At 53.9% G+C, this 24,532-nt stretch overlaps 5 protein-coding genes across 5 annotated transcripts; 3 read left to right on the top strand and 2 right to left on the bottom strand.

Annotated features, from left to right (window-relative positions):
- Window positions 1-87: 87 nt before the first annotated feature.
- On the top strand, window positions 88-3,496 carry CGGC5_v010081 (uncharacterized protein; the record flags this gene model as incomplete). Its single annotated transcript, XM_032021111.1, has 3 exons — window positions 88-208; window positions 259-2,278; window positions 2,332-3,496. 3 exons carry the CDS (start codon window positions 88-90, stop codon window positions 3,494-3,496), a joined length of 3,306 nt encoding a protein of 1,101 aa, XP_031881768.1.
- Window positions 3,497-3,670: 174 nt separating this feature from the next.
- Window positions 3,671-4,547, bottom strand: CGGC5_v010082 (PITH domain-containing protein; the record flags this gene model as incomplete). The annotated part of the gene is made up of 2 exons (XM_032021112.1): window positions 3,671-4,085; window positions 4,297-4,547. The coding sequence occupies 2 exons, from the start codon at window positions 4,545-4,547 to the stop codon at window positions 3,671-3,673; spliced, it is 666 nt and encodes a 221-aa protein (XP_031881782.1).
- Window positions 4,548-6,391: 1,844 nt separating this feature from the next.
- Window positions 6,392-9,068, bottom strand: seb1 (Rpb7-binding protein seb1; the record flags this gene model as incomplete). The annotated part of the gene is made up of 6 exons (XM_032021113.1): window positions 6,392-6,850; window positions 6,902-7,070; window positions 7,122-8,196; window positions 8,284-8,386; window positions 8,628-8,873; window positions 8,949-9,068. The coding sequence occupies 6 exons, from the start codon at window positions 9,066-9,068 to the stop codon at window positions 6,392-6,394; spliced, it is 2,172 nt and encodes a 723-aa protein (XP_031881783.1).
- Window positions 9,069-11,954: 2,886 nt separating this feature from the next.
- CGGC5_v010084 (Citrate synthase) lies at window positions 11,955-13,616 on the top strand (the record flags this gene model as incomplete). The annotated part of the gene is made up of 5 exons (XM_032021114.1): window positions 11,955-12,071; window positions 12,136-12,200; window positions 12,267-12,460; window positions 12,517-13,260; window positions 13,318-13,616. 5 exons carry the CDS (start codon window positions 11,955-11,957, stop codon window positions 13,614-13,616), a joined length of 1,419 nt encoding a protein of 472 aa, XP_031881777.1.
- Window positions 13,617-15,670: 2,054 nt separating this feature from the next.
- YHM2-1 (Citrate/oxoglutarate carrier protein) lies at window positions 15,671-16,798 on the top strand (the record flags this gene model as incomplete). The annotated part of the gene is made up of 3 exons (XM_032021115.1): window positions 15,671-15,896; window positions 16,014-16,686; window positions 16,744-16,798. The coding sequence occupies 3 exons, from the start codon at window positions 15,671-15,673 to the stop codon at window positions 16,796-16,798; spliced, it is 954 nt and encodes a 317-aa protein (XP_031881778.1).
- Between the last annotated feature and the right edge of the window lie 7,734 nt (window positions 16,799-24,532).

Consider the following 24,532-nt stretch of genomic DNA (forward strand, 5'->3'; position numbering starts at 1 on the left):
TGATGCAACACACGCCGTCGTCTTCTCACGATATGCTCAGTTTCTCACGGACATATTGCTTGGATCTAAGGGAAACGACCGGGTCTAATGGCTGACGTACGGGAAGAGACCGGCCGCTTGTACGGCCCCCCAAGAATTACAATCGTTCCTCATGAAGGCCTCGAGGAAGGACCGCCTCAGCTGCATGCCAGCCGTGTTCCAAGTCTGGGTAGGTCGGCCGCCAAAAGCCTGTCTTTCACGATACTGACGCCGGACCAGCTCGAGCCCTTCGCATCATTCAGCCTTTGGAAACATTGTACCCCTCAGCCAGATCTACGGAGAACGCACCTGCCTCGACTGTGTGGGACTCGCAACGTGTGCAGAGACGATGGCTATTCAACGCCCACCCGGAAGCATTCATCGGAAGCTCCAATGCTGCCGGCTTCTTGGCTGAGGGCCTCTCTCAGATGATGCGCCCCGACGCCACCCCCACGGCACAACCGCTCATGACCATTAGCCAGATGGCAGACGTTAGTAACCACACTCGCATCTCCCCGGTTCCGGTGGTGGCCATGGCCACTGGCGAGTCTGGGGAGCTTCTTCGGCTATCTAGGCTGGACGAGACGAAATGGCAGTGGGGTGAAGATGAGAATCCTACGCTTCGTCTTTTGAACGTCGATCAACAGGACAGGGAGGAGACTGTATTGTGGTCTAGTGACGGAGCTCCTATCTTGCAACTCAAGCCTGCGCTTAGCTTGGTGCGATTCGAGCCCACTCGATGGCTGCTGGTGCAAAAAAGGACATCAACCACAGTCCTCCAGCCGGAGTACCACAGGATTCCAGTATCAGAGCGTCGGCCGGGTATTGACAAGGCAGTTGAACGCCCCTCCCGAATTAACCCAAAGCCCATCTTGACCATCACCTCGGAGCAGACGGGCGGCTTTCCACACTCCGATGTCTCCTTCAGTTACGGGTCTCAGAGGAAGCCTCCACAGCTGGCCATCATCGACGAGTGTGGCTACTATAGTGTCTGGGATGTCAAGGGCCGAGACATGGTCGGGTCAACAAGCAAGCGTGCCAAGTTAAGACACTGCGGACAGATTCAGCTGGGCATCACGGAACAGCTGCCTGACGAAGACTCGCCAGCCTTCCGCGCAGAGCCTCATGGGCTGTTGTGGATCGGTGCCGCCGGCGTGGGCGTGGATCTTTGGGATATCCCCGCCATCGAGGACCTGGAAATGGAGAATGATTTGGCGGCGATGACTGCACGGTCCAAAAAGCTCATGATCTGGAACCGCACAAAGTTCGAGGTGATTGACACAAAGGACCCAAGCTACCGGCACAGCTTGTCGATACTCAAGTCGGATGTGCCGGATTACATCCTCGATGTAAAGCCAAATCCATTGAATCGCAGTCAAGTGGTCGTTCTCACTACATCGGCTCTTTTCTGGATTGAAACATCGTCACCGACGGCGGTCAAGACTGGAGGGCTTGCCATACTCCAGTCATTCGCACATCTTCGAATCTCAGATGCCGACTCTCTGAGGCTTACGGTTCATCATAGTGGACATGGACTGGGCAACGAGAGTTGCATCGCTTATCTTTATTCGGAGAAGTCACCAGAAGTTGAGCTGTTTTGGTTATCCATACCCGAGAAGACGGGCCTGCCCCAGTTTCAGCATTTTATGATGATGCTCGAAAAGGGGCCCGGCGAGAAGCCGCTGAAGATACAGACTCTGTGTCCAACTCCAGCCTTCTTCACTAGCCAGTCATCGGAACCGCTCAAGGGCCTCGGTGCGGAATACCTAAATCAGCAGGTCGGCTTCCAGCAGTTGTTCGTTCTCGGAAGGGATTTGGCTTTAGAGCAAACCATCATGGCTGTCACATCAAAACCCGACCTTGAGATCATCCCGCCAGACTACAGTCGCGACTGGTCCAAAGATGCTCGAAGGAGGGCCCACAAAAGGAGGCGGAAGCAATTTCTACATTATTTTGGAGATACGTTTGTAGTGCCTGATGGATTGGGAGACATGGACGAGCTCGTGCAGCGTCGTGCCACTCGATACCAAGAAATCTTGCAGCAAACTCAGGGAGGAGATGATGAGCAACTACAGCAGCGATGGCCAAGGACCCAGAATTTCAACCTTTTCCTGTCTCGAGTCGCCATGTCCATCGATTCAGTCGTCATGGCTGCTGAAACGCCTAGCATTGAGGGCCCCCTATCTGTTTTTGACGCCATCCAAGATGCCACGGTCAATTGCCTTGATACGGAGGGAGGCTACATCCCTTTGCACACTTTGTGAGTCCAGCATGAAACGAGATGATAAGTCTCGGTTTATTAACATCTGTTAGGCACGAGTATGAGGCGACATTTGAAGCACCTCCAATGGGCAACGAAGCCATCGCCGCTTGGGACGCGCGTCTCCAGGAATTTTTCGACGTCAACGATCAACGCATCGTTGCTCAGCCATTTACATCCCAACTCTTACGCCAGGGAGACGCGACACCTTTGGCGGACATCCGCCACAAGCTCGAAGAATTATGGAACTCGCCGGATCTCCCCGAACGCGCACAGCACTCTCGCAGCGTCGTGCTCGCCGAAACCGCAGAAGCGATCGCGAGATCAGTCTTCGGCGTGGCGGTCCTCGACGAAAACATCCCAGTCGCAGAAGACGAGCCGTCCACCTGGGTTCCAACGCCACCCGAGCTGCAATCTCGGCAGCCGAGCCAGCGCCTCTCAATGTCCAGCCAGAGATCCTCGCTAGGAAGCCAACGTCTATCAATGTCGCCCTTCAAACCACGCGACTCGATGTCTCCGATCAAAGCATCACGGCCAATGCTGTCGCCGATCAAGCCGCGGCTCTCCATGTCCCCCTTGAAACCCCGCCGCTCAATGTCCCCTATGAAATCCCCCTCCAAACCCTCCTCCTCGGCGCCGTACTCCTCAAACCCCTTCTCCTCCTCACAACCACAGTCCCAATCCTCTGCCGCCTCCGCCGACGCAGCACTGGCCGCCTCGAGCGCCCTCCAACGCCTGAGCATGCTCGCTGCAGACATCAACACGACAGAGGGCCCGACCCGCCAGCATACGGTCCTCTCCTACTGGCCCACCAGACGCGGCGTGCCGACAGAGAACTACGTCTCCTCCGTCCTTGCCTCCTCGACAAAGCACATGGACGCCATCAAAGAGCGCAAGGAGCGCATCGAATCCAAACGCCGCAGGCGCAAGTCGCAGCTCGCCTCGTCGCAGACGGCAGCAGCGGCCACGCAGTCCGAGATGGAGGACTCCGGGCCGGCGGGGAGCGCGAGCGTGCTGCTGCCGTCGGAGGCCCCCGCAACGCAACCGCTGCCCAAGTTTGCCGCGCCGCCAATCATCGGATCAAGCCAGGTCTCGCCGATGCGGTCGTCGCAGGCCGTCATGTCGTCGCAGATTCCGCAGGTCATGTCGCAGCCGATATCCGGACGGCACGCGATGCGGTCCCCGAAGAAGAAGGGCAAGAGAAAGTCTGGTTTCTGAGGCTGCGGACATTTGCTTCGGTACTTATTTTTTGAGGGAAAAAGGTGTTTTGGTTCATTATTCAATGTTTGGCTCTATACCGTAGCGATGGCTAGGCTTGTTGGAGATTACTACAATACCCCCACGCAATGTTTTTTCTTCAAATCACTCTTCATACTCCTCGCGTGCCTGTCTTCACTGCCGTCCTCCGATACCCCCGCCAACCTGATTGATCCCCGTGCCCTTGAGCTTGTGATCGCCGGGGTTCGCCGCCGCCTCATATATGATGTTAGTCGGCGCGCGTCCGAGCTGCATCCACTCGCCCTTGAAGCCGAGGTAGCTGACGCGGGTTTCGTCCTCGTCGCCGTCGGAGAAGTTGTCGACGAAGAAGAGGGTGAGGCGCTGGACGCGGCCGAAGAGGGCGCGCTTGACGGGGATCTCCTGGACCTGGGAGGTGCGCGAGAGCTCGAACTCCTGGGTGGGCGCGGCGTCCTCGGCGGAGGCGAAGTCGAGGTCGTCGCGGTTGATGAAGACCTTGAGGGTGCGCGGGGCGGAGGGGGAGTCTGAGGTGCGCAGGAGGAGGGCGTGGAGCTTTACTTGGCCGGTGAAGCTGGGGGGTCAAGTGTGTTAGTTTGGTGAGTTTTGGATATGGTGGTCGATTATGAGCATAGGTAGGGTGGGATGAGGTGAAAGTTGATGTGTGGAATGTGAGGGTGAGCAGGCGGTTGGCCTCGGCTCAGTCACGGTGACTCGGATTCTGGGGTCTCCAAAGTGATGTTATGACAGCAGGTGCAAGACGGTAGAAATAATAGAAAACGTACGGGATGTTGACCAACAACTGCTCATCCGCATCACTCACGACCTCGGGCTCTGCGTCCAGCCTCTCGGCCCACGTCTTCTTCGCGACGCTGCGCGCGCTGCCGATCTGCGACTCGTTGAGGGCCGTGACGTCGTCGAAGTTGATGTGGCTGTAGAGAGAGTGCTGGAGCGCGGGCGTGATGTCGTCTGAGTGGTCGTGCTCATCGTGGCCGCCGTGGCTGTGGTCGTGGTGTTCGTCGTGGCAGTGGGACATTTTTGGCGGACGAGGTGGGGGTGGAGGGGCAGAGATGGTTGTTGGGGTTTCCAACTTGACGCCGTAGGTGAATGAGACTTGCAGTTAGGATGAATGTGGAACAATGTGTTTGACTTTGGACGGCTTGGAGGCATGAAAGGGTGTGTGAAAGATGTTCGTCGTTCGTTTAGTTGATGGATGAAAGATGCAAGTGACAAACGGACCCCGCCATGTGCGAAAGGTTGGAATGTTGGTCTCTGATTGGCTGGTTTGCCACAGCTCTCATCCCTGAGTATCCGAGTGCTGCCAAACAATGGGCAAGGTGCTTGAACAACTAGATCAGCTTCTAGGGGAATGAAGTCTTGAGAACTTTCAATGAGTTAGAGAGTTCTCGTTAAATTTCCCAAATTTTCAAACATCCATGCTATATTTTTAAGATGTATGTAATTCGACAGAAATTCGTTGAGAGGACCATTATATAAGACACCCCTCAACCCGGCTCAACATGCTTTACTTGAAGCTGCAGCTGAAAGCATCCGAGTTCCAAATTATACAAAGAGGCAGAGTGTGTCATCCTAAAACTTCTTCGGATATCATTCAAGCTTCTCATATGTTTTTGGCGCATGAATCGGCCCGGACGCAAATTAGCCTTGCAGCAAGCGCAGAAGTCAGGTGGAGTTTAGTTCTAAACTTGGCTCGTCATGAGCGTATTGGGAGAGGTATTAACTCGTGGACGTGGCAGACGGGTAGTATCGAGATTTTGATTTTGTGTAAGCCATGCTCCGCAGTAGCCTCAATTACCCAAGCTAGTGGACTCCTACTGAAGGGAATGCAATAGGACATTGACCCTTTACCTCATAGAACGATAGAGGAATCATGGAATAAGATTTGTGAGCTTCAGTGGGTGAGATTCAATTCACAGGATGCTCTTTTAAGCTGCTGGCCTGAATGATGTGCTAGAAGCTAGCTAAGCATACACATCCACCCTTGCTTATTCTTTAAATACGCCTTCACTGATGTTCTCCTCGATTTTGAGGAGAACAATTAAAAGATGATGTCTCCCTGGTCATTCATTCAGTCTTGAACCTCGTGGGAGAATCGGTGTGATATTACTCACAAGATTACCTCTTTTGCGGAGTCTGGTCCTAGAAGCAAAACCGGCGTGGATTCTGCGGCATGAATACGCGCACAGTGAGCGCGATGAGGACGGACAGAGCACAAAGACATGCTCTGAACAATGAAAACATGCCCAGAAGCAGAGGCAGTCAGCCACTTAACCTACCTAGATGGAGGCACTGCACTGTCCCGAATCGCTGCTTGCGGCTCTGCCGTCTTTGTTCACGCTGGCGGTCTCTCTTCCAAACGGTAGCCTCACTTTCTGACCAGCTGTCAATGAAGCCGAGGTGGAGTCAGATCAGCTTGCCCACTTAGGATAGAGAAGTTTTTCATTAATAGTATGGCCATGAATTGTGCCGTAGCACCAAGTGCTCACGGATTACATATCACATTAGACGAGACGAAGTGTTAAGCTACTTTTTGTCATTCCATTGCCTTTGCAGTCCCGTATTTACAACCAGGATCGAGTTACTCTACAATCAAGAACCGATTTACCAACCATACCAAAGTCTAAAAAGCCAGTCGCGGTGGTATCATATTGAGCCAAATGTGCCTCTCCCTTCTCTGTCCAAAGAGACAGAATTGTTACTGCTGTGGTATTTCCCTTTCCGGATTTTTCCCCTTCCTAACGCCGATTTTAATGCACATCATGGCAGGCCATTCCGGGTGGGGAGGCCAAAAAGGACGCCAAAATACAAAGCCAAATCCGTCTCATATGCAAGATGACCGAAAGCTATACTAATGCTGCTTTACTTGCTGCCGGGGGCAGGGAACACGAAGCCAGGAGGGTACTGGGGCATGCCATTGGGAAGGGTGCTGATGCCGAACGGGAACTGCTGAGGAAGGGGTTGAGCGTTGGCTCCGGACGCCTTGCCATCCTCACGGCGATCGCGGCCACGGCGGTCGCGGCCAAAGTCATCGCGGTCGTCGCCATCATCGTGACGGCGGGTGGAGCGGGGTCCGTGGTTGCCGCTCTTGTCAGTCTGCATGCGACGGCTGATGGCCTTGGAAGAGACGCCAGCACCGATCTCAATGTCGGGCTCCTCGACGACGAGGCCCGTCTCGATGGGTCTGCCGCCGCTTCCACCATACTCGGCAGTCAGCATCCACTTGCGGTCAGCCTCTGTGAGCTTGGCAATGGGAATGATGCTAATGCCGGTCTGGTAATCACTGCAGTCACGCGGGCCGAAACCAACACCCCAACGGGTCTGTGTTTGTTAGCTTGAGACATCAAGGGATGGAGAATGCAGTAAACTTACCCGAAGCTGAGGATCGCCATCACGGTTGGCTTCCATGGCCTCCTTGGCTCGAACAGCATCTTCACGACTGATCATCTTGACGAAAGCATGGCGCTTCTCCTTGTTGACGATGCAGGTCTGCACCTGACCGTACTTGCTGAAAACCTCACGCAACTCGCGCTCAGTGTAGCTAGCTGAGGTGTCAGTATGGTTGGGTGACAGTATAGAAGGTAGTACTTACGCTACTCCGCCGACGAAGAGGGTACGGCTGAGAACCTTGATCCTTCCATTGGGAAGGGAACGATCAAATTCAACCCACTTATCACCGGAGTTGCGGCGGGGAGTAGGACTACGGCCGTTTCTGCCGACAGGACTGCGTTGACGATAGTCACTGCCTCGTCCACGGCCGTCTCGGTCGTCTTGGCGACTGCGGTTGGGCGACTGGCGGTAGTCATCACGGCTGCCGCGAGGAGAGCCACGGGCGGGGCCGCGAGAGTCCCAACGGCGACCAGGGGACCTAGAGCGAGAGCGGCCGTACCCGCCGGGGGAACGAGGACCCTCGCCGTACCGGTGCTGGTCACGGCTGTCGTTGGATTGGACGGGTCCGCCCCATCCCTGTCCGGTGGCGTTCGCGTAGGGGTTGTGCGCCGCAGGTGTGGCTGAAGCACCAGGCGCAGGCTGAGCAGCATTGAAAGAAGCCAGGAGACCAGGCAACTTGTCCGCAGACACACCGGCATCAGTAAACATCTTGAGGAGCTGGGCCACTTGCGAGGCCTGAATACCCTGAGCTTGAGGAGCCGGCGGCTGAGGCGCGGCAGCACCAGGGAACGGCATGCCGAATGGCATCTGGGGCGGAACAGGGGGCTGAGGCATCGCGAAAGGGAATTGCGCAGCCATAGGGGCAGGAGTTGCGGCAGCAGCAGCAGGCTGCGGGTAGTTTGCCATGGAATAAGGGGGCTGAGCGTAGTTGGTAGGAGGGGCAACCTGCTGCTGGTTCTGCTGCTGATGCCGGGCAGCAACATTTTGAAGGTTGGCCAGGATGCTGGATGCACTTTGGAGCGCGCTCTGAGATGTTGCCTGAGGTGCAGTCTGGGGAGCAGCTGGAGCGGCAGTGGGAACCGAAGCAGGCGGCTGGGGAGGTTGAGGAGAACCTGCGTTGTTCTGTTTGGCCAAGTTGGCAAGAGCTGCTATGATGGCATTGCTGCTCTGGGCAGAAGGGGGAGGAGGTTGAGTCGGAGCGGCCGGTCGGTTGGTGTTGTAGCCCATGAATGCGACCAAGCCTGGGGGGGGACTACCCTCCGGCGTGGTGGACTGGGCTGCAGGTGATAGTATGTTAGTAAAATGGCTATCAGGCTTTGACGATGGGTGTAGAATGATACCCATCATCTCGTGGGAAGACATACTCGGCTCAGGGGCGGCCTTCAACTTCTGGCGGAATGACTCGAGCATTGTAGAGGGGAACGTTGATCCTTTTTCCCAAATGTCCAGGAGCTTAGAGATCTTATCCTATGAGGTACGAAATTCATGTAAGTAGTTGGTCTTCAAGGTCAACAAGGAGCGAGCAGTAGCGTGTCAGCAATACGTGATGTGCGCATCTTCACAAGTATCGCAGTCTTTGTGTGTGTAGATCCAGGCCTTCAAGTGTGAGACAAAAAATGAAAGCGCAGGCTTGCAGCACTACAACGTTCGATGCGTAGATTGGACATGGAGGACAAGCACTCCAACTGTTCTCGAGAATTAAGCGTACCTTTTGGCCCTCGGGCAACAGCTGCAGCATGTCATTCATAAGGACAGGCATGAGCTCGGTGACCCGGTGAACACCAGCAGCAAAGGTTCCATCAGAAGCAGAACCATCAACATGCTGACCAGCAGACTTCGCTTGCTCCACCCACTTTCGAGTCACGGAGTCAACGACGTAGAGGACGCCCAGCTTGTGGGAGATGGGGGCCTTCTTGAAATGCATGAACAGCTTCTGAACGATAATAGACTCAGACTGCGGGAAAAAATATTGAGGTTAGTTCCAAGTCACCAGGCACTGGCGATGCGAGAGGCGCGTCAACAATCGTACCTGAACATTTTCGACACAGATCTTGGTTATGACACCAATACGGGATCCCGATACACCAGGAGGTTTGAGGGTGAGCATGGTCTGGAGACCCTCTTCTAGGTCCGCAAGTGCGGAAGCCATGGTGCTGGCGTTGTTGCGACGATGGCGACGGCGATGTTGGGCGTGGTGTTGTTGTTTTTCAAGGGTAGAAGTGAATCCAATCCCAGTTGCAAAAATACGAGGGACGGAGGAAGGCAGGCGAGTGCAGGCAAGAGGAAAGAGAGAAAGCCTGCAGTGGCCAGCAGCCGAAAAAGTCTGCGCAAGAAGTGCGCGGTGGGCGATTTACTGGTTGGTGGGTGGGAAGAAGTTGTGTGTACGTGAAGTCCCAAGCGGAAGGCGAGGAGTCAACTGAGAGCCACCCGACGTTCCTTCCACAGCAAGAGCAGGAGCACCTCAACGATAGTTCGTCGCTCTTTCCCCCAGTCAAAGTGTAGGTAGGTAGTGTAGTTTCTGTGATTTTACAAGCCGCAGACCGAAAATCCCACAGGTCGCAGACCAGACCTCTCTCTCTCAAAGTACGAACGATGCGAGTCTCTGGATTGGATGACTCTCTACTTGTACGGACAGAGCGTGCGACACGTTTGAAGAGTCGTCCTAGGTCACGGAAGAGATTTCTAAATGGCAGGAGTCGTCGACGACTACTACTTTTCTGGCTTTACCCACGGTCGGACTTTGCGGTCCACGGAGGAGAAGTACGAAACTCGTCAAAATACGATGACAGCCTCGATGGAAATGTGGCTATCAGGCTTCGGGACGGATGGGCGTGATGCAGGTTTGCGCTGCGGTTTGTCAGTAGTTTGGTGTTGATTACTAGATGGGAAGGGAGGTCGTGGTGAGAGAAGCAAAGTTTGCAAAGTGGGGAGGGGGCGGGAGCTGGACCGCTTTTTGGAGACGAATGGAAGGTGCTGCTGAGCAGGAGCATTACGGTTGGCGGTGAGACGTGGCAGAAAGCCAGCGCTGACGCCGCTTTATTTTCAGTCACACCTCTGGATGGAGACTTTTCAATGGCTAAGATCTTTGTCATCTGGCCTTCTAGCCTCAGGCAAATGACACACTTGCAGGCAGAGGTTCCTGCTGACGGTGCTAGGTACGTACCTGCAAAGTCGCGACCCGAGATGAACGGCCCACCGCCGAAGTTCTCCCGCGAAGGCGATCGGAACTCGACGCTCGCCAGAGGTCCGTCCCTGCGCTCGCTTCCATTTCGTTAGCGCGCCAATATGGAAATAACGGGAAATGCTTTTTTGCTCGGCGCTCGGATTGGCCAGAGCTCCCGTCGACACTTCTGCGTCGTCGGGCCGGACATGATAACAACAACGGAGCCTGTACGCACCGCTGGTCGCTGTGCATGCAGATAACATCCACTGGAAATGATGAGTATCTGCTCTGCTGGCCAATAAGTCTGCAGCTGCAGCAACGTGTCTATTTGATCGTCATTACATGCAAGCATTGAATTAGGTGCCATCGTTGCGAAAACAATGGCCCGGAGACGACGATATCGGGAAGGGCAAACAGACGGCAATGCCACACAGATGACCAGCCAACTTGTGTGATGGCCGGCTATGTCGTCGACTGCAATATCGTGGGCGAACGGAAACCCCAACATCCCGCGCGGCCAAGCAAGAGCATCCTCGGATGAGGCGGTTAAGAAGCTGCTGTGCCACGAATGGAAGTTCTCTCCAAGACGGGCAGGAGGGCTGGTTTCTCGTTCCCATAGGTTGCATTGAGGCGTGCGGCGGGTCACGGAGGCTCGGAGCTGGCGGTAGACGTGCGAGACAAGCTCGGAGCTCTGGGCGGACGGCGAGGATCAGCAAAGCGCCTCGACGCTGTTTACTCCTTACTAACGCAGGCACCGAGTCCGGCGTCTGTAGCACAGTAACTCGCCCTCTCACCCACAAGTTGGAGGGCGGACGATTCGTGGGGGAACGGCCCGTTTCCCAGATGCCCCGGATGTCCAACAAGTCAATCTTGCCTGGGAAATATCGTCCAGTCTCACCGTGAGGCGCATTGTTCTTGGCCAGGCCCAGGTCAAGGCTGCGATGTCTATGTTGGGCATACTGTTGTGTGCAATGCAGTTGGCTGGCTGGCGTTCCGAAATTCGGACGATGGGGTGGGTGCTCCGAGAGAAGCCGCCCAGACATCCACAATTTTCGGCTTTTCGCGCGCAAAAACGGGGCGCTTGATATGGAGAGGAAACTGGAGACAGCGTGGGCAGGACAGATTTTACAAGATGTGTGGATACAATAGGTACGTAAAAAGACGGGGACTCCTTAGTGGGAGTCGAGATCCAGAGATTGACAGGATAGATTGATTGGAGTCGGTTGGGGGGGCACCGGCTGCATGAAACGGTACCAGTCGGGCTTTCTCTCTCCCTCGAGCTCCTTACCTCAGGTATCGACGGCCTAGAGGAATCCCGTCGCAATTGAAACCAGCCCTGAGTAAGTTAGGGGACACGATGTTGTGCGAATATGGGATCCCGGGCATCACCGTCTGAGGAGGGAGGCCACTGGGAGGGATTCTTTGTAGACAGAGTGTCAGATGGCGGCTGAGTGAGTCTCTCAATCATTCCTAGGTGTCTACATCAAGTTCGATGGTCTGGTCTGGGCTGGACAGGCTGCCCTGCTGTCTTGTTGGACGTTTGGGCCGCGGGACGTTGGGGATCGCGCCAAAGGGCTCAATCGCTGCAGGTCAACCGGGTGAAAAAGTACCTCGTGCGCCGAAATGTGCAGCGCCGATACCTCACCGCCAGCGGCTGTCCCGTATGCCCGGGGCTTCCACAATCCACTGGTAGGTATTTCCGTCCACACCTGCCGCCCAAAGTGATGTAACTTTCGTGCAGGGGGGGTCAAGTCCGGGAACGCCTACCTCATATTTTTTTTGCCATTGCGCCTTTTTCTCAAGACCTGGACTTTTCCTTCCTCTTCCCGACTTCCTCTCTTCACCAGTCCCTCACCTCTCAGTATTCTCACAATGGCCTCTGTCGCGCGTCTTTCCTCCTCGGCTCTGAGGACCTCCCTCAGGGCCTCCCCCTTCAATGCCAGACTGACGGCTTTCAACGCCGCCCGCTGCTACTCCTCCAAGAACCAGGTAACACAGCTTCCCGCCTGTCCGAATACCTCGGGTATCCTGAAGCTGACACGTTCGCATCTAGACCCTCAAGGAGCGCTTCGCTGAGCTCCTCCCGGAGAAGATCGAGGAGGTCAAGGCCCTGAGAAAGTATGCCAACACCCATTGTGTCCCTTATCTCAACACTGGGTAGCCCCGCTAACCTCGTCGTCGCAGAGAGCATGGCTCCAAGGTCATTGACAAGGTCACTCTCGACCAGGTCTACGGTGGTGCCCGTGGCATCAAGTGCCTCGTCTGGGAGGGTTCCGTCCTCGACTCTGAGGAGGGTATCCGTTTCCGCGGCAAGACCATCCCCGAGTGCCAGGAGCTTCTCCCCAAGGCCCCCGGCGGCAAGGAGCCCCTTCCTGAGGGTAAGTTTGACTGCTGCGATAGTGGCGCATTCGCATCCGACTGACGAGACATCTAGGTCTCTTCTGGCTTCTCCTGACCGGTGAGGTTCCCACCGAGCAGCAGGTCCGCGACCTGTCCGCCGAGTGGGCTGCCCGCTCCGACATCCCCAAGTTCGTCGAGGAGCTCATCGACCACTGCCCTACCGACCTCCACCCCATGGCTCAGTTCTCCCTTGCCGTCACCGCTCTCGAGCACACCTCTTCCTTCGCCAAGGCCTACGCCAAGGGTGTTAACAAGAAGGAGTACTGGGGATACACCTTCGAGGACTCCATGGACCTGATTGCCAAGCTGCCCACCATTGCCGCTCGCATCTACCAGAACGTCTTCAAGGGCGGAAAGGTCGCTCCCGTCCAGAAGGACATGGACTACTCGTTCAACTTCGCCAACCAGCTCGGCTTCGGCAACAACGCCGACTTCATTGAGCTGATGCGTCTGTACCTGACCATCCACACTGACCACGAGGGTGGCAACGTCTCTGCCCACACCACTCACCTGGTCGGCTCTGCCCTGTCCTCCCCCTTCCTGTCCGTCTCCGCTGGTCTCAACGGTCTGGCCGGTCCTCTCCACGGCCTGGCTAACCAGGAGGTCCTGAACTGGCTCACCGAGATGAAGAAGTCCGTCGGCGACGATCTCTCTGACAAGGCCATCACCGACTACCTCTGGTCCACCCTGAACGCCGGCCGTGTCGTCCCCGGTTACGGCCACGCCGTCCTCCGCAAGACTGACCCCCGTTACATGGCTCAGCGCAAGTTCGCCCAGGGTACGTATCTGCAGCCAACGTGAAGATTGCGATTGTGGAAAGCTAACAGCCCTACAGAGAAGATGCCCAACGACCCCATGTTCAACCTCGTCTCCCAGGTCTACAAGATCGCCCCCAAGGTTCTCACCGAGCACGGCAAGACCAAGAACCCCTTCCCCAACGTCGATGCCCACTCCGGTGTCCTCCTCCAGTACTACGGTCTCACCGAGGCCAACTACTACACCGTCCTCTTCGGTGTTTCCCGCGCCATCGGTGTCCTTCCCCAGCTCATCATCGACCGCGCTCTCGGCGCCCCCATCGAGCGCCCCAAGTCCTTCTCTACCGAGAAGTGGGCCGAGCTCGCCAAGAAGCTCTAAACATTCACGCTTAGAGGTAGAGGATACAAAAAATGGAGAAGACGCAGATGCGGGTAGAACCGCGTGTGCGGAAAAGGCAGCAGGATCGTATGCGCGATCAACAATAGACATGACAGGCAGCGTGTTGTTTCAGTCGGGGTGGATAGAAAGGCTATGGGCGATACCATCCACTGCGCTTGTACAATACCGAGACGTGCTGCTTTTACCGGGTTTTTCTGGGTTGTTTTAGTTACCTTGGCCGAGGCAGGCTGTCCGAATACACCGATGCTATTTTGAAGTTTTACAACTGTCTTTTCTCGAAGCTTGGAGCACAACCGGAGCTGATGTGTGAAGATGGGATGATGTGAGCGGCAACAATTGCCGATCTACGGGATGGAGTTCGTGCGACAGTGACAAGACGGCGGGGCTTGTTGGCCATCGAGTCCAGCATACGGAGTCCGGAGCAGCAAACACGAAGCAAACAAGTAGGGCAGGGAAGGCTTCGAGGCGGTTGTCGAAGCTGCAAAAGCAAGTCAATTAACAACGACGACGGGGCACCCCCGAGGGAATCGCCGACGAAGGCAGAGGCGACGAAGAGCATGATTGGAGCAAATGGCCGATTTGGTAATACAAAAGTGGACGACTGCATGGAGATGCGTATGAGGTTGAGGCTTTGCGGTCAATATTTGCGTGGCTTGCTCGGAAGATCCCCACGGAATTTTGCGTTGAGCTCTCCAGATGGGGACAAGGCTGGAGCTGTTGGGGAGGTTGAGCTCCAGGACGAGCGTTTTAGTGCCCGTTTGGTGTGGTTGGCGGAGAACCCACGGGCCAGTCCGTGGCACTGCGACTGCGACAGATGGAACCGCGCGCCGGCGGACCCTTTTTTTATTTATTTCTTTGGGACTGGTGCTGGAAGCTCAGCTCGCAGCTCTTTTGTGAGTGGTTGTGTGGTGGTGTCTCCTGAGATGAAGTCCGACGACGTAAGAAGAATGGACGGACTTGCTGATGACTTCTCTCTGTTTCTTGTCCCTTGAGCTGACATCAGACCGCATCTCGGCGGCAAGTACATATGGCAGGCAACAGGGAATGCAATAAGACAAGTGCCGCCATTGTTCAGGTCAGCAGAGGTATTCGAGGCGGCGGGAGACGCACAGGGAGAAGGAAAGGGAGTTCTCGTCTTATAATGATTAGGTACTACGGCATGTCTGGACAATTGGCCTCTTCGCGACGCTCGAGGACAGTCTCACAATTTGACATTCCAATGCAGCCCTTCATGTAGCCGATACCACGACAATAGGCTTCTTCCCAGGCAGTCGCAAAGTACCTGGGAGTCATCCTCGCCAAGCTGACATACGCTGTTGCAACCATTGGGGGAAAGGGCAGCAAGGGCTCGGCCACCTGCCTCGAGGGAGCCAACCAACTGGCTGGACAGGACACGTCTGTTCCTTTTTTGTGGCTATGTGATCTGCTGCTGCTGCTACGCTGAACTCAGCAATACGTGCTGCCTGCGTATGCGCGCATTGGCAGCGCAACTCCTCCTCCTCAGCGGCAGCTCAGCAGCCCAGTATTAGCCCGCCCTGGGGCCATCTGGAAACCAGGAAAGCCAAAAAAAAAAATTGAGGAGCTCCAAGTGTCCCCCCGGTTCACTGTTTCCCTCCAGAACCCACCCAATTCCCACGTGCAAAAAGCGCCCTCTCCCTCGCTCCCAGCTCCGGAGTAGTCCTTCTGTTCTCTCCTGTTCACTGTTCCAAGTCCCCTACTGAGAACTCCCACCCCGACTCAAGCCAATCCCGACGCTTTTCGCTCGTCTCTCTCTCTAACAGACACCTAACAAATTCCCCCTTTGCCTCGGTCTTCCCCCGAGACAAGCCCCGAACAGCTCGATATCCGAGGTCTTTCCCAGCTTTTATCCCGCAACCTACCGCATTCCCCATTCCAAGCTAAAGCTTGCTCCATTCACAAGCATTACCCCATACCACCCATAAACCGACGACTACAACCGCCGTCCTCCCCCGCGAAGAAGCACCCTCTTCCCTTGGTCAGGGCCCCTTTCCGTCATCACAAGTAGCAGAGCCATGGTCGCCGTCGCCACTATGCCCGCCCCCATCGGGGAGCCCCAGAAGCTGGAGAAGAAGCCCATCAAGTTCTCCAACTTGCTGTTGGGCGCCGGTTTGAACATGTTCGAGGTCACCACGCTCGGCCAGCCGCTCGAGGTCGTCAAGACCACCATGGCTGCCAACCGTGGCGACGGCTTTGGCACTGCCCTGGGCCGCATTTGGGGACGTGGTGGTGTCCTTGGTTGTGAGTAACACCCAATCCCTCCATCTCTTCGGTCGCCGTCACGAACGAATTGAGCTCGACAAACCGACATTCGAATCGACCCATTTGAGCATCCAATGCTGACCTGACCCCTCATAGTCTACCAGGGTCTTATCCCTTGGGCCTGGATCGAAGCCTCCACCAAGGGCGCCGTCCTCCTCTTCGTCGCCTCCGAAGCCGAATTCTACGCCCGCAGCTACGGTGCCTCTGAGTTCGGTGGTGGTATCGTTGGCGGTATCACCGGCGGTGTGGCCCAGGCCTATGCCACCATGGGCTTCTGCACTTGCATGAAGACGGTCGAGATTACCAAGCACAAGATGGCCGCCGCGGGCGTCGCGCCCCAGAGCACCTTCGCCACCTTCATGGACATCTACCGCAAGGAGGGTATCCGCGGTATCAACAAGGGTGTCAACGCTGTCGCTATCCGCCAGATGACCAACTGGGGTTCCCGTTTCGGTCTGTCCCGTCTCGCTGAGCAGGGCATCCGCAACGTCACCGGCAAGAAGGAAGGTGAGAAGCTCGGCGCCTGGGAGAAGATTCTTGCCTCCAGTCTTGGTGGTGGTCTCTCCGCCTGGAACCAGCCCATCGAGGTTATCCGTGTTGAGATGCAGAGCAAGAAGGAGGACCCCAACCGACCCAAGAAGATGACTGTCGGTAACACTTTCCGCTACATCTACTCGACCAACGGTCTCGCCGGTCTCTACCGCGGCGTTGCCCCCCGTATTGGTCTCGGCGTCTGGCAGACGGTTTGCATGGTTGCCATGGGTGATATGTGAGTTATCCCGCCTCCTCGAGATACATTGGACCAAGCTAACCACGATGACTACAGGGCTAAGACTTATGTCGAGAAGCTCACCGGCGACAAGGTCACCGCTAAGCACTAAGAAACGGCGTTTCGGAAACAATACCTGGAAAGGCTATTGGGCTTAGAATTAGGCTGGCCGACAAAATGTCGGGGGCGGGACTCCGTGTCCGTGTTGGGGAGCCGCCGCTGCTCCATCAACACCACGGACCACTCCGCCGATGCCCCGTGCGAGTGAAATCCAGGGGCTCCGCGTCTGTATCTGTTGTTCATCTTGCTTCTGCTTTCACTTAGAGATACGCTTTGTTGGGATGTGCTCCTTTTTGCGTCCCTTGGAACCATAGACAAATGCTCCATGAAACAATGTAGACCCATCCTTTTTGCTCCTCCGTGACATGCGCGCCGGTGGATCAAGGGTGTAGCGTAGCAGCAGCAGGAGCCACCCCCACCGCTCCCGATCAACCTTCGCGATAATGCGATACGGAGTCGATCCGGTTCGACGTCCGTTCCCGACGCGGCGTGGGCGCGGCCTGCGCGGCTCCCGGGCCGGCCGAGCGTTTAAAGTTTGTGCCTCTCCCGCCGGGAAAGATAAGGGAAGAAAGCTTGACGGGGTAGCCGCGCGCTCGCGCGCATCTGAGGGGTCACGGACTCCATTTTGATCATCCTTGCCGCACCGCCCCGTGAAACATTTCGAGTCCTTGCGGGAACCCGCGAGCTCGGGACGGGGAGAGGTGGTTCCACTGGAGCGGATGGCGCCATGGGGTCCGCTTTGGCGAGAGGTGGTCTTGGCGGTGCGGGTAGGGGGTTCTTGTCGGCGGGTTCGTGGTAGGGTTGGTCAGATGTTGAATTGCTCACGCTTGCGGCATGATGCTGGCGATGGTGGTTATTTGAAGAGCGTGGCTTCTTTGGCTGTCTGGCTGCGTGTGTTGCAATGGAGCAACGACCGAGGGCACTGTGAGCGCTGTCTTCTTGACGGGTGGCATGGCTGGATATAAAGGCCGAGGGACGGGTGTTCGTGTCCCATCAAGCGCCAATTCAGTCGTGTTCTCGTTAGCTTCCTTTTCGCTCATCCAAGACAGGCTATAGGTTGGATCTGTCGAGGCTCGTTGACATTCGCCCTGAAGTCACACTCGGAGTAGATTCCCGACCTTGTCCTCCATCTTTCGTGCTATTGGCGTATTTGACATGAACAACCACAAGACAGTCACAAGTTTGCGTCTCTTGGCTGGTGATAGGGATGTGTGTTTAGGCCTAATTGTATCTGGTTCCCTAACGATTTCATTCCGCCTAGCTTGCTCAACGGGATTCATCCAGCTGGGTATAGATTCCTGTTATTTGGTCCTTGGGTTGTAAGTCACTGAACACTTGTGATAGCGGGTTAAATACTTCCGACGGGAAGACTGTTCTTGCAATGGCAGGTGTTTCCCGCGGCGAACCGTTGAGCTAGAAGATAGAAGGTGGTGTGGTGAGATGAACCACTTTGTGGAAGACTATTGGATAGGCAGTGCTAGATGCGCAACTATCTAATGTTGAGAAACGACATGATCATTTGCAGGTGTCCGCTTCACGAATGTGTCTTCTCAACTGCTGACGAGGCGGTATAAAAGTGATGCTATAGCTCGTCTAGGAAGTCGGCACCGACAATTAAATGGTCTCTTGCAGAAAAGTTTACGATGGAGTCTGAACTCCCATTCAAGGCTTCCATTTCCCGCTGCCTGCCCTCTGTTGATTAAAAGCCTTCCCTCAGACAATGCCGACATTCCAAGGACATGCGGCTGCTGTCTATCCTCGCCCTTGAAGTACTTTAGATGATTCTGCATGAGCGCCAGCCAGGCTCAGAGACGCCGAGGCATGATCGACGGCACTTTTTCTCCTGTTGTTAACCTGTTTAGAACATTCGAGAGCTTTATCGAATATGAGAAGGCAAACGTCATTGTTGAAGTGTCAGTATTTGTGGCTGCAAGTCAAATTTATATGATGATACTGGTGGCGACCCAAGCTTCTTTGATGGCCAGTAGACCCCGTGCATATCTGTTGGCGGGTCGAAGTATTTAAAGTAAGATAGGAATGCAGGTGTGGTCAGAAGCACCAAACATTGTGTTCTTGAACGCTAGTTGCAAGTGAGAAAACTGCGAACAACATATATTGATCGTCTCTATTGGGGAACAAGGTCCTGCAACGTACTCACTCTGCCGTTTAAGTTTGACGCATCGTGGTTTTTTTAGCGTATTGTATTCAAACACTTTGAGGATGACAATGATATCCCAGGGCTTTCAGTTAGCACAGACAGCCTGTTGTATGATGCCTGCTGACCAGGGTCACAGTTGATAGCAAACTGCCAATGGGGCTAGCCAATTGGCTGTCCGATTTGGTGGTTGAATACTCAACGAAGACTTCACATGCGTCATTTTAAAGAGACCTGAATCGTACCTGCTCGTCATCCACCATATGTCGCCTGGACGCGAAGTCGGACTATAAGTAGGGAATGGCCTGGCAAGTCTTCTTGAAAAGACACACATGGATCGCCCGTCTAGGCTCAGGTGCATTCGCTGTTTCTTAGAATGCTTCTGTAATTAGAATGGTTTAGGACCACAAGTACTTGGGGTATGATTGGTTGGAGTCTGTGGTGTGGTGTTAGAAGAAGGAATGCATACTCACAAGACGAGGACTACTGACAGAGGTAAGAGATATCTATTTTTTTGCCCTGGTGTAGGCTCTGTTTCATAAGACAGAAAAAAGTAATGTCAAATATGCACAGGGTTTTGTCTTCGCCTGTTTGCCTTTCCGCCCCTTCCTCCGCCTCATTGGCCTGCCCACACCATCTTACACCCCAAAGACATGTATATAGGCACGACTACTCGCAGTCTATGTTCTGTTATTTTATGGCACAATAACTCGATGAGAAAGGAGAGGGTAACATCTTAACGTGTGGTGGCCAGCAGTACATAGAGATAAGGTGTTCCTCTCTGCTTCGGACGCAGCCTTCTCGTTCAGCAGTAGCCTAGCGAGCGTGTGTCCCAGCCCTTTGGCTTCAAAATTAAGATGGTTAGGAGCTTTCAAGGAAAATCACGCGCACTCTTGTAGTGTGATGCTACAGGCCGGAGATGAGGAGCAAGTAGCTTCACCCCGTAGGCAACCCATACCTTGGGCAAGGCAGCGCATGGCGAATTATGCATCTTGCAATAGTTGTTGCTCCTTTGCCATCTTCAATAACGTATTCACATGTCCTTGTGGCCTCGGACTCCGCTTCTCTGCTTGGTGTCAGGTTAATACGCGAGGGATGTGGGAAGAGCCGCTGGCGTTCACGAGGACCAGTGGCACCATCAACCTACAAACCCTTTTCTTCAAGCCACTCAGTTTGTTCTGCTCAACCAGAAAAGTCACAGTTGAATCATTTCTTGTGGCTAGAAAGAGTTTTGAGAGGTTTCACGAGGCCTATATGTATTACCCTTCGGGTTGAAAGTAATCGCTTAGCAGGGTCACCGTGCTTTTAGTATGCTCGTTGAATACTAGGATCAGCCTCAACATGACCCGTAGTCATGATTTCTATATTATTAAATACACATCAGACCACTGTTTGAAAAGATATAGCCGAAGAGCTGAAAGTCTAGGGTTGCTATCCTGTCTATTCCGGATAGAAGCAGACCATTCCGAGAAAAGATGATTGTCCCACAACTCATAGAATCCCCATTCTCAGATGTTCTTTTTGAATATCCTGTAGCTGCCTAATTCCTAATCTTTCATTCATTCATCTCAGAGTCTCAGGAGACGATGGTCTCATGTCAGAACATTGATATCCAAGCCAGATGACGCGTGTGATCTGTTGCCTTTCCTTGTACTGCACCGGTCCCTAAACCTTCACTTCTTGCGAACTCTTTATCGATTGCTAACATTCTTCTAATGTTATACTTGGCTCCAATTCCGATACTATACTTAATTAACATCTGTCCATATCGTACGGATTGTAGTCGACGGAGCTCGGTTGCCTCTTGTCTCGGCCGATCGAATGCTAAGTCACGGGATGAGCCTGGATCATCCACGTGCTTCAAAATTTGCTCTCGTTGGACTGCTTCTTTGGATTTGTCGATGAGTAGACTAGAATTGGGCTAATGGGTCTGCACTGACTATTGAGTTGCTCGAAAGAAGCGAGATGAACCGGCGCAAGAGCGTCAAAGTTGCATATCCCAAGACCTGGCTCCTGTCTTGGGCGGCGTGATGGTTTCCGGATCTTAATGCATGTTATTGGGTTACATCCCAAGATTCAGGCTGCTGATATTCGAGAAGTTCATGCGCCGGCATATACTTGCTGATGGTGAGATGATTGTCTGGAAGCGCATTTCCCGGGTGCAACTCTCGCGCAAAGAGACCTGTCCATTTGTGTACTATGTTGTGAAGAGGCTCTGATAACTCATGTCGAAAGTCTGTACCGTCGTATCTTGTGTAACAGCGGACGGCTGCACTTATAAGCGTTACTACTGTGCCGAGCTGCATGATGTCGTTATCGGGTGCGCTCCTAGGTACTCCGACCCATCAGTTGGTGCAAATGAGGGCGCAAGTGAGAATATGTTGACTTAGACGCACTCTTTGAATGAAATTGAGTAGAGATCATGATCTTTCGCCTTGCTTATAAGACCCTATGGATACATCTACGCAAGCCAGTCCTTTCTACTCGCAATGGAACCGACCCAGCTATAACTGATTCGGAGACAGGCTGACTCTTGGTCATCCGATTCAGATGCCGCCGCCAGACCAAATCTCCTAATTTCTAGTAATTCAACACCACCGGCTGAATTCGAAGTCTAGCACCGTGGTGAAGTGTTGTTTCTAGTACGAGATTGAGCTCCTGCCACTTCACACCTTCGAATGCCAGACCTTAAAAATTGCAGGGTCACTCGCCATGAAACTCACAAGCCAAGTCTATTTGAACGAAGTTCACCGGGATTTGAATACTTCAAGGAACTACTTTCTCGAGTACTGAGGCTTAGGCATGCCTCGACATCAAGTCCATTCAGGGGACAACTTTAAGACCAGGACGGGGCCACGAATAGATGTGACTCTGTTTTCATGAAATTTAAGGATGGAGATGAGTACCGAGGACGTTGGTCACGTTTCAATGCTTTTGGTCAAAGTTCCTGTTCGTCTGCTTCCAGCCAGCCAGCAAGGTATTGAGCCACCAAGGCTCCGCAGAGCAAAGCGGTCATGCAACAGAGGAGAAACTTAATTATTGAGAAGTACATGCTCCTGGTACTGTTTCCGGCAAAAGTCCAAACCCTGAAGAGACTGGCTGCCTGCGCTTGAGCATAACGAAAATAGCGCACCACATCTCTGGTACCTCTACGTCCAGTGAAGAAATATTCTCCCACGGAACCCACCTAATTTGCCTGTGTTTCGAGAAGCAAACCCATGAGATCACTCCCCTAGTTGACAACGGCAACTACGTAGCTGCGGTTATAGACTGGGTTGAAAATACGAGCATTAACGAAACGAATTCTTCGTGAAGATAGCATACTAATGTATATAATTAATCTCCAATAAGTGATGTATATAGCTATGACAAAGATGCAGACGGTCATAATGATACTAAATAAGAGTTCAAAGCAACTTCCCGCCGTCTCAACGGAGCAATTTCGTGCTGAGAAGCGATGGTTGATCGCATTTTGCACAATCAGCTAACAAACGAGGCGGTGCATTACTCTCGTATGTATCAAAGCGATGAGAAATCAAGATCCACGCTTGTCTTTTCGTATTCCATCATTCTCTTTAGTGTATCTGGCATGCATACTCTCGAGGCGGAGATTCGTAGTAGACTCCGAAGCTGTGTCCTACCTCCTTGAGTACCTTCAAAGTTTCCAGACATAGGTATGTGTGCTTCCCACGACATTCTTTGTAGTCTCTACGAAGAAGCCAAGAAAGCTGAGAGGAAATCTTGATCCGTGAGTGAGCATTGCGTCTGCGTTGCATTTATATATCGGCCGCAATCGTACTCTCTTCTCTAACGCGCCAACGGATTCAATCGTAGGGCTGAAGTATCACACAGCAGATTTCAAAGCTGTCAAAGGCAAGTGCCATATCTGGGTATTGTCCGCTTTGGCGTCGACAACAGGCAGCATTCATTACGGACAGACCAGCTCACCTGACCTCGCACGTATATCCTACCTACCGTTTCCTCTTACAGAGAGAAGGGAACAGAATTGGTTCTGCCGCGGCTGGCGTCTTTCTCCGCTATCCATCCGGTAGGGAACAGGCCCAGCCAATTGCTGTGTGAGAGTTCATCAACCTAAACTACGGCCACTTATATACACCCAAACATCGCCAGATACACATATCATACAGTCCGCAGCAACTTTGCCCACAACACCACGAGTCGCTCTCCATCTTGCAAAGTCCAACACAAACAACCGCTCTTCTACTCCCCGCGCCGGAGCCCAAATCGGCATCATGTACAACCGCCACCATACACTCCCACTTATCCATGACCCGTCTGTCCCTACCTGAATAATGAGGCTCTGCGCCCAAACCCACCTCAACATCCACCTCACGCCTTCACCGCACCTCCCCTGCCTCATCTTCACCGCCAAACTCAACCTCCAGCCACAAACTCAATGGCCACCTTCTTCACCCAGGGACGACACCCCTTCTCCTCACAAACCCAGCCACAGAACGTTAAGCTCACCGCCGAGCCCCAGTCTCCCGTACCAACTCCACGCAACCCACCGAGAACGAAGCCGGGGGGAGAGAGAGGCTCAGCCATCCGGGCCACTCACGCGAAAAGCCACCATCACAGCCACAGAAGTCCAAACCCCATGGACTCACAAACTATCACATCGCCTTCTTCCGTGTCGTCTGGTCCTCAGAAGCCACGTTCAGACGCAAGGCAGACAGGACACAACAGGGGCGTGTTTCCAACAACCGTGATAGCCGTGCCAACCGTCCAAGCCGACCGCCAAGTTGAGCCGAAGAAGATGATGACATCAACTTCGTCCGATATGCGCGACGAAAGGGACATGAATGCCCGCCAAGGTTTCAATAACTCAGCCCAAAAAAAACCTCATAAGCCACACAAACTCAGAGCCCAGCGCGCCGCCCCTGGATCGATCTCGTTATCGCTACGTTACTTGCCGGAGAGCGTAAAGATCTAGATCTAGGCACGCACAATCTCACACACGCCCAGAAAGCCTCGCGAGCCGATGTCTTGAGTTGCCGGATGTGATGTAGCTCAGGAACAAGGGGAGACGTTGCGTTCGTCAGGGAGAAGTCATCCATATCGGACGAAGGAGTCATCGCCATCATCATCATCATCGTCTAGGTTCAGGACACTCGCATGGCGCTATTCAACTCCGTGGAAAGGAAAATGGCATAACCTGCAGTTGACGCTTACCTCCGCGCTCATTATACCCGCGATATCACTCCTATTCCATCAAACTTCAAGCACGCAGCGGCAACTCCAGCCCGTCACGCGATTCCACCCGGCCGGGTCCCCAATTCAGCACGCACGCACGCTCCGTGACAGCTCTGACAGGAAGAAATCCCCCAACCAGAGATCCGGTGCCATGCCATGCATGCAGGATCGCAGGAAGACGCAGTGTCTTCTACTGCGGTAGGATCGGACCGCAAAACAACAGGCAGCGGCATCTCTATCCGGACATTTAGGCCCAAGCCCACTTGGCGACTGACTCCCAACATCCCATACATCCATCCAAAGAAATCCAGGTTGGAGAATGGAACAGGAAAAAAAAAGGGTTTCGAAACATTGGAACCCAAAAATGCACAGACGTCTTCGTGCCCAACACTTGACAGAACCAAGAACTACAAAACC

The sequence above is a fragment of the Colletotrichum fructicola genome (assembly GCF_000319635.2).
Source record: "Colletotrichum fructicola Nara gc5 chromosome Unknown KSG_Nara_v1_contig05, whole genome shotgun sequence".
Lineage (NCBI taxonomy): Eukaryota > Fungi > Ascomycota > Sordariomycetes > Glomerellales > Glomerellaceae > Colletotrichum > Colletotrichum fructicola.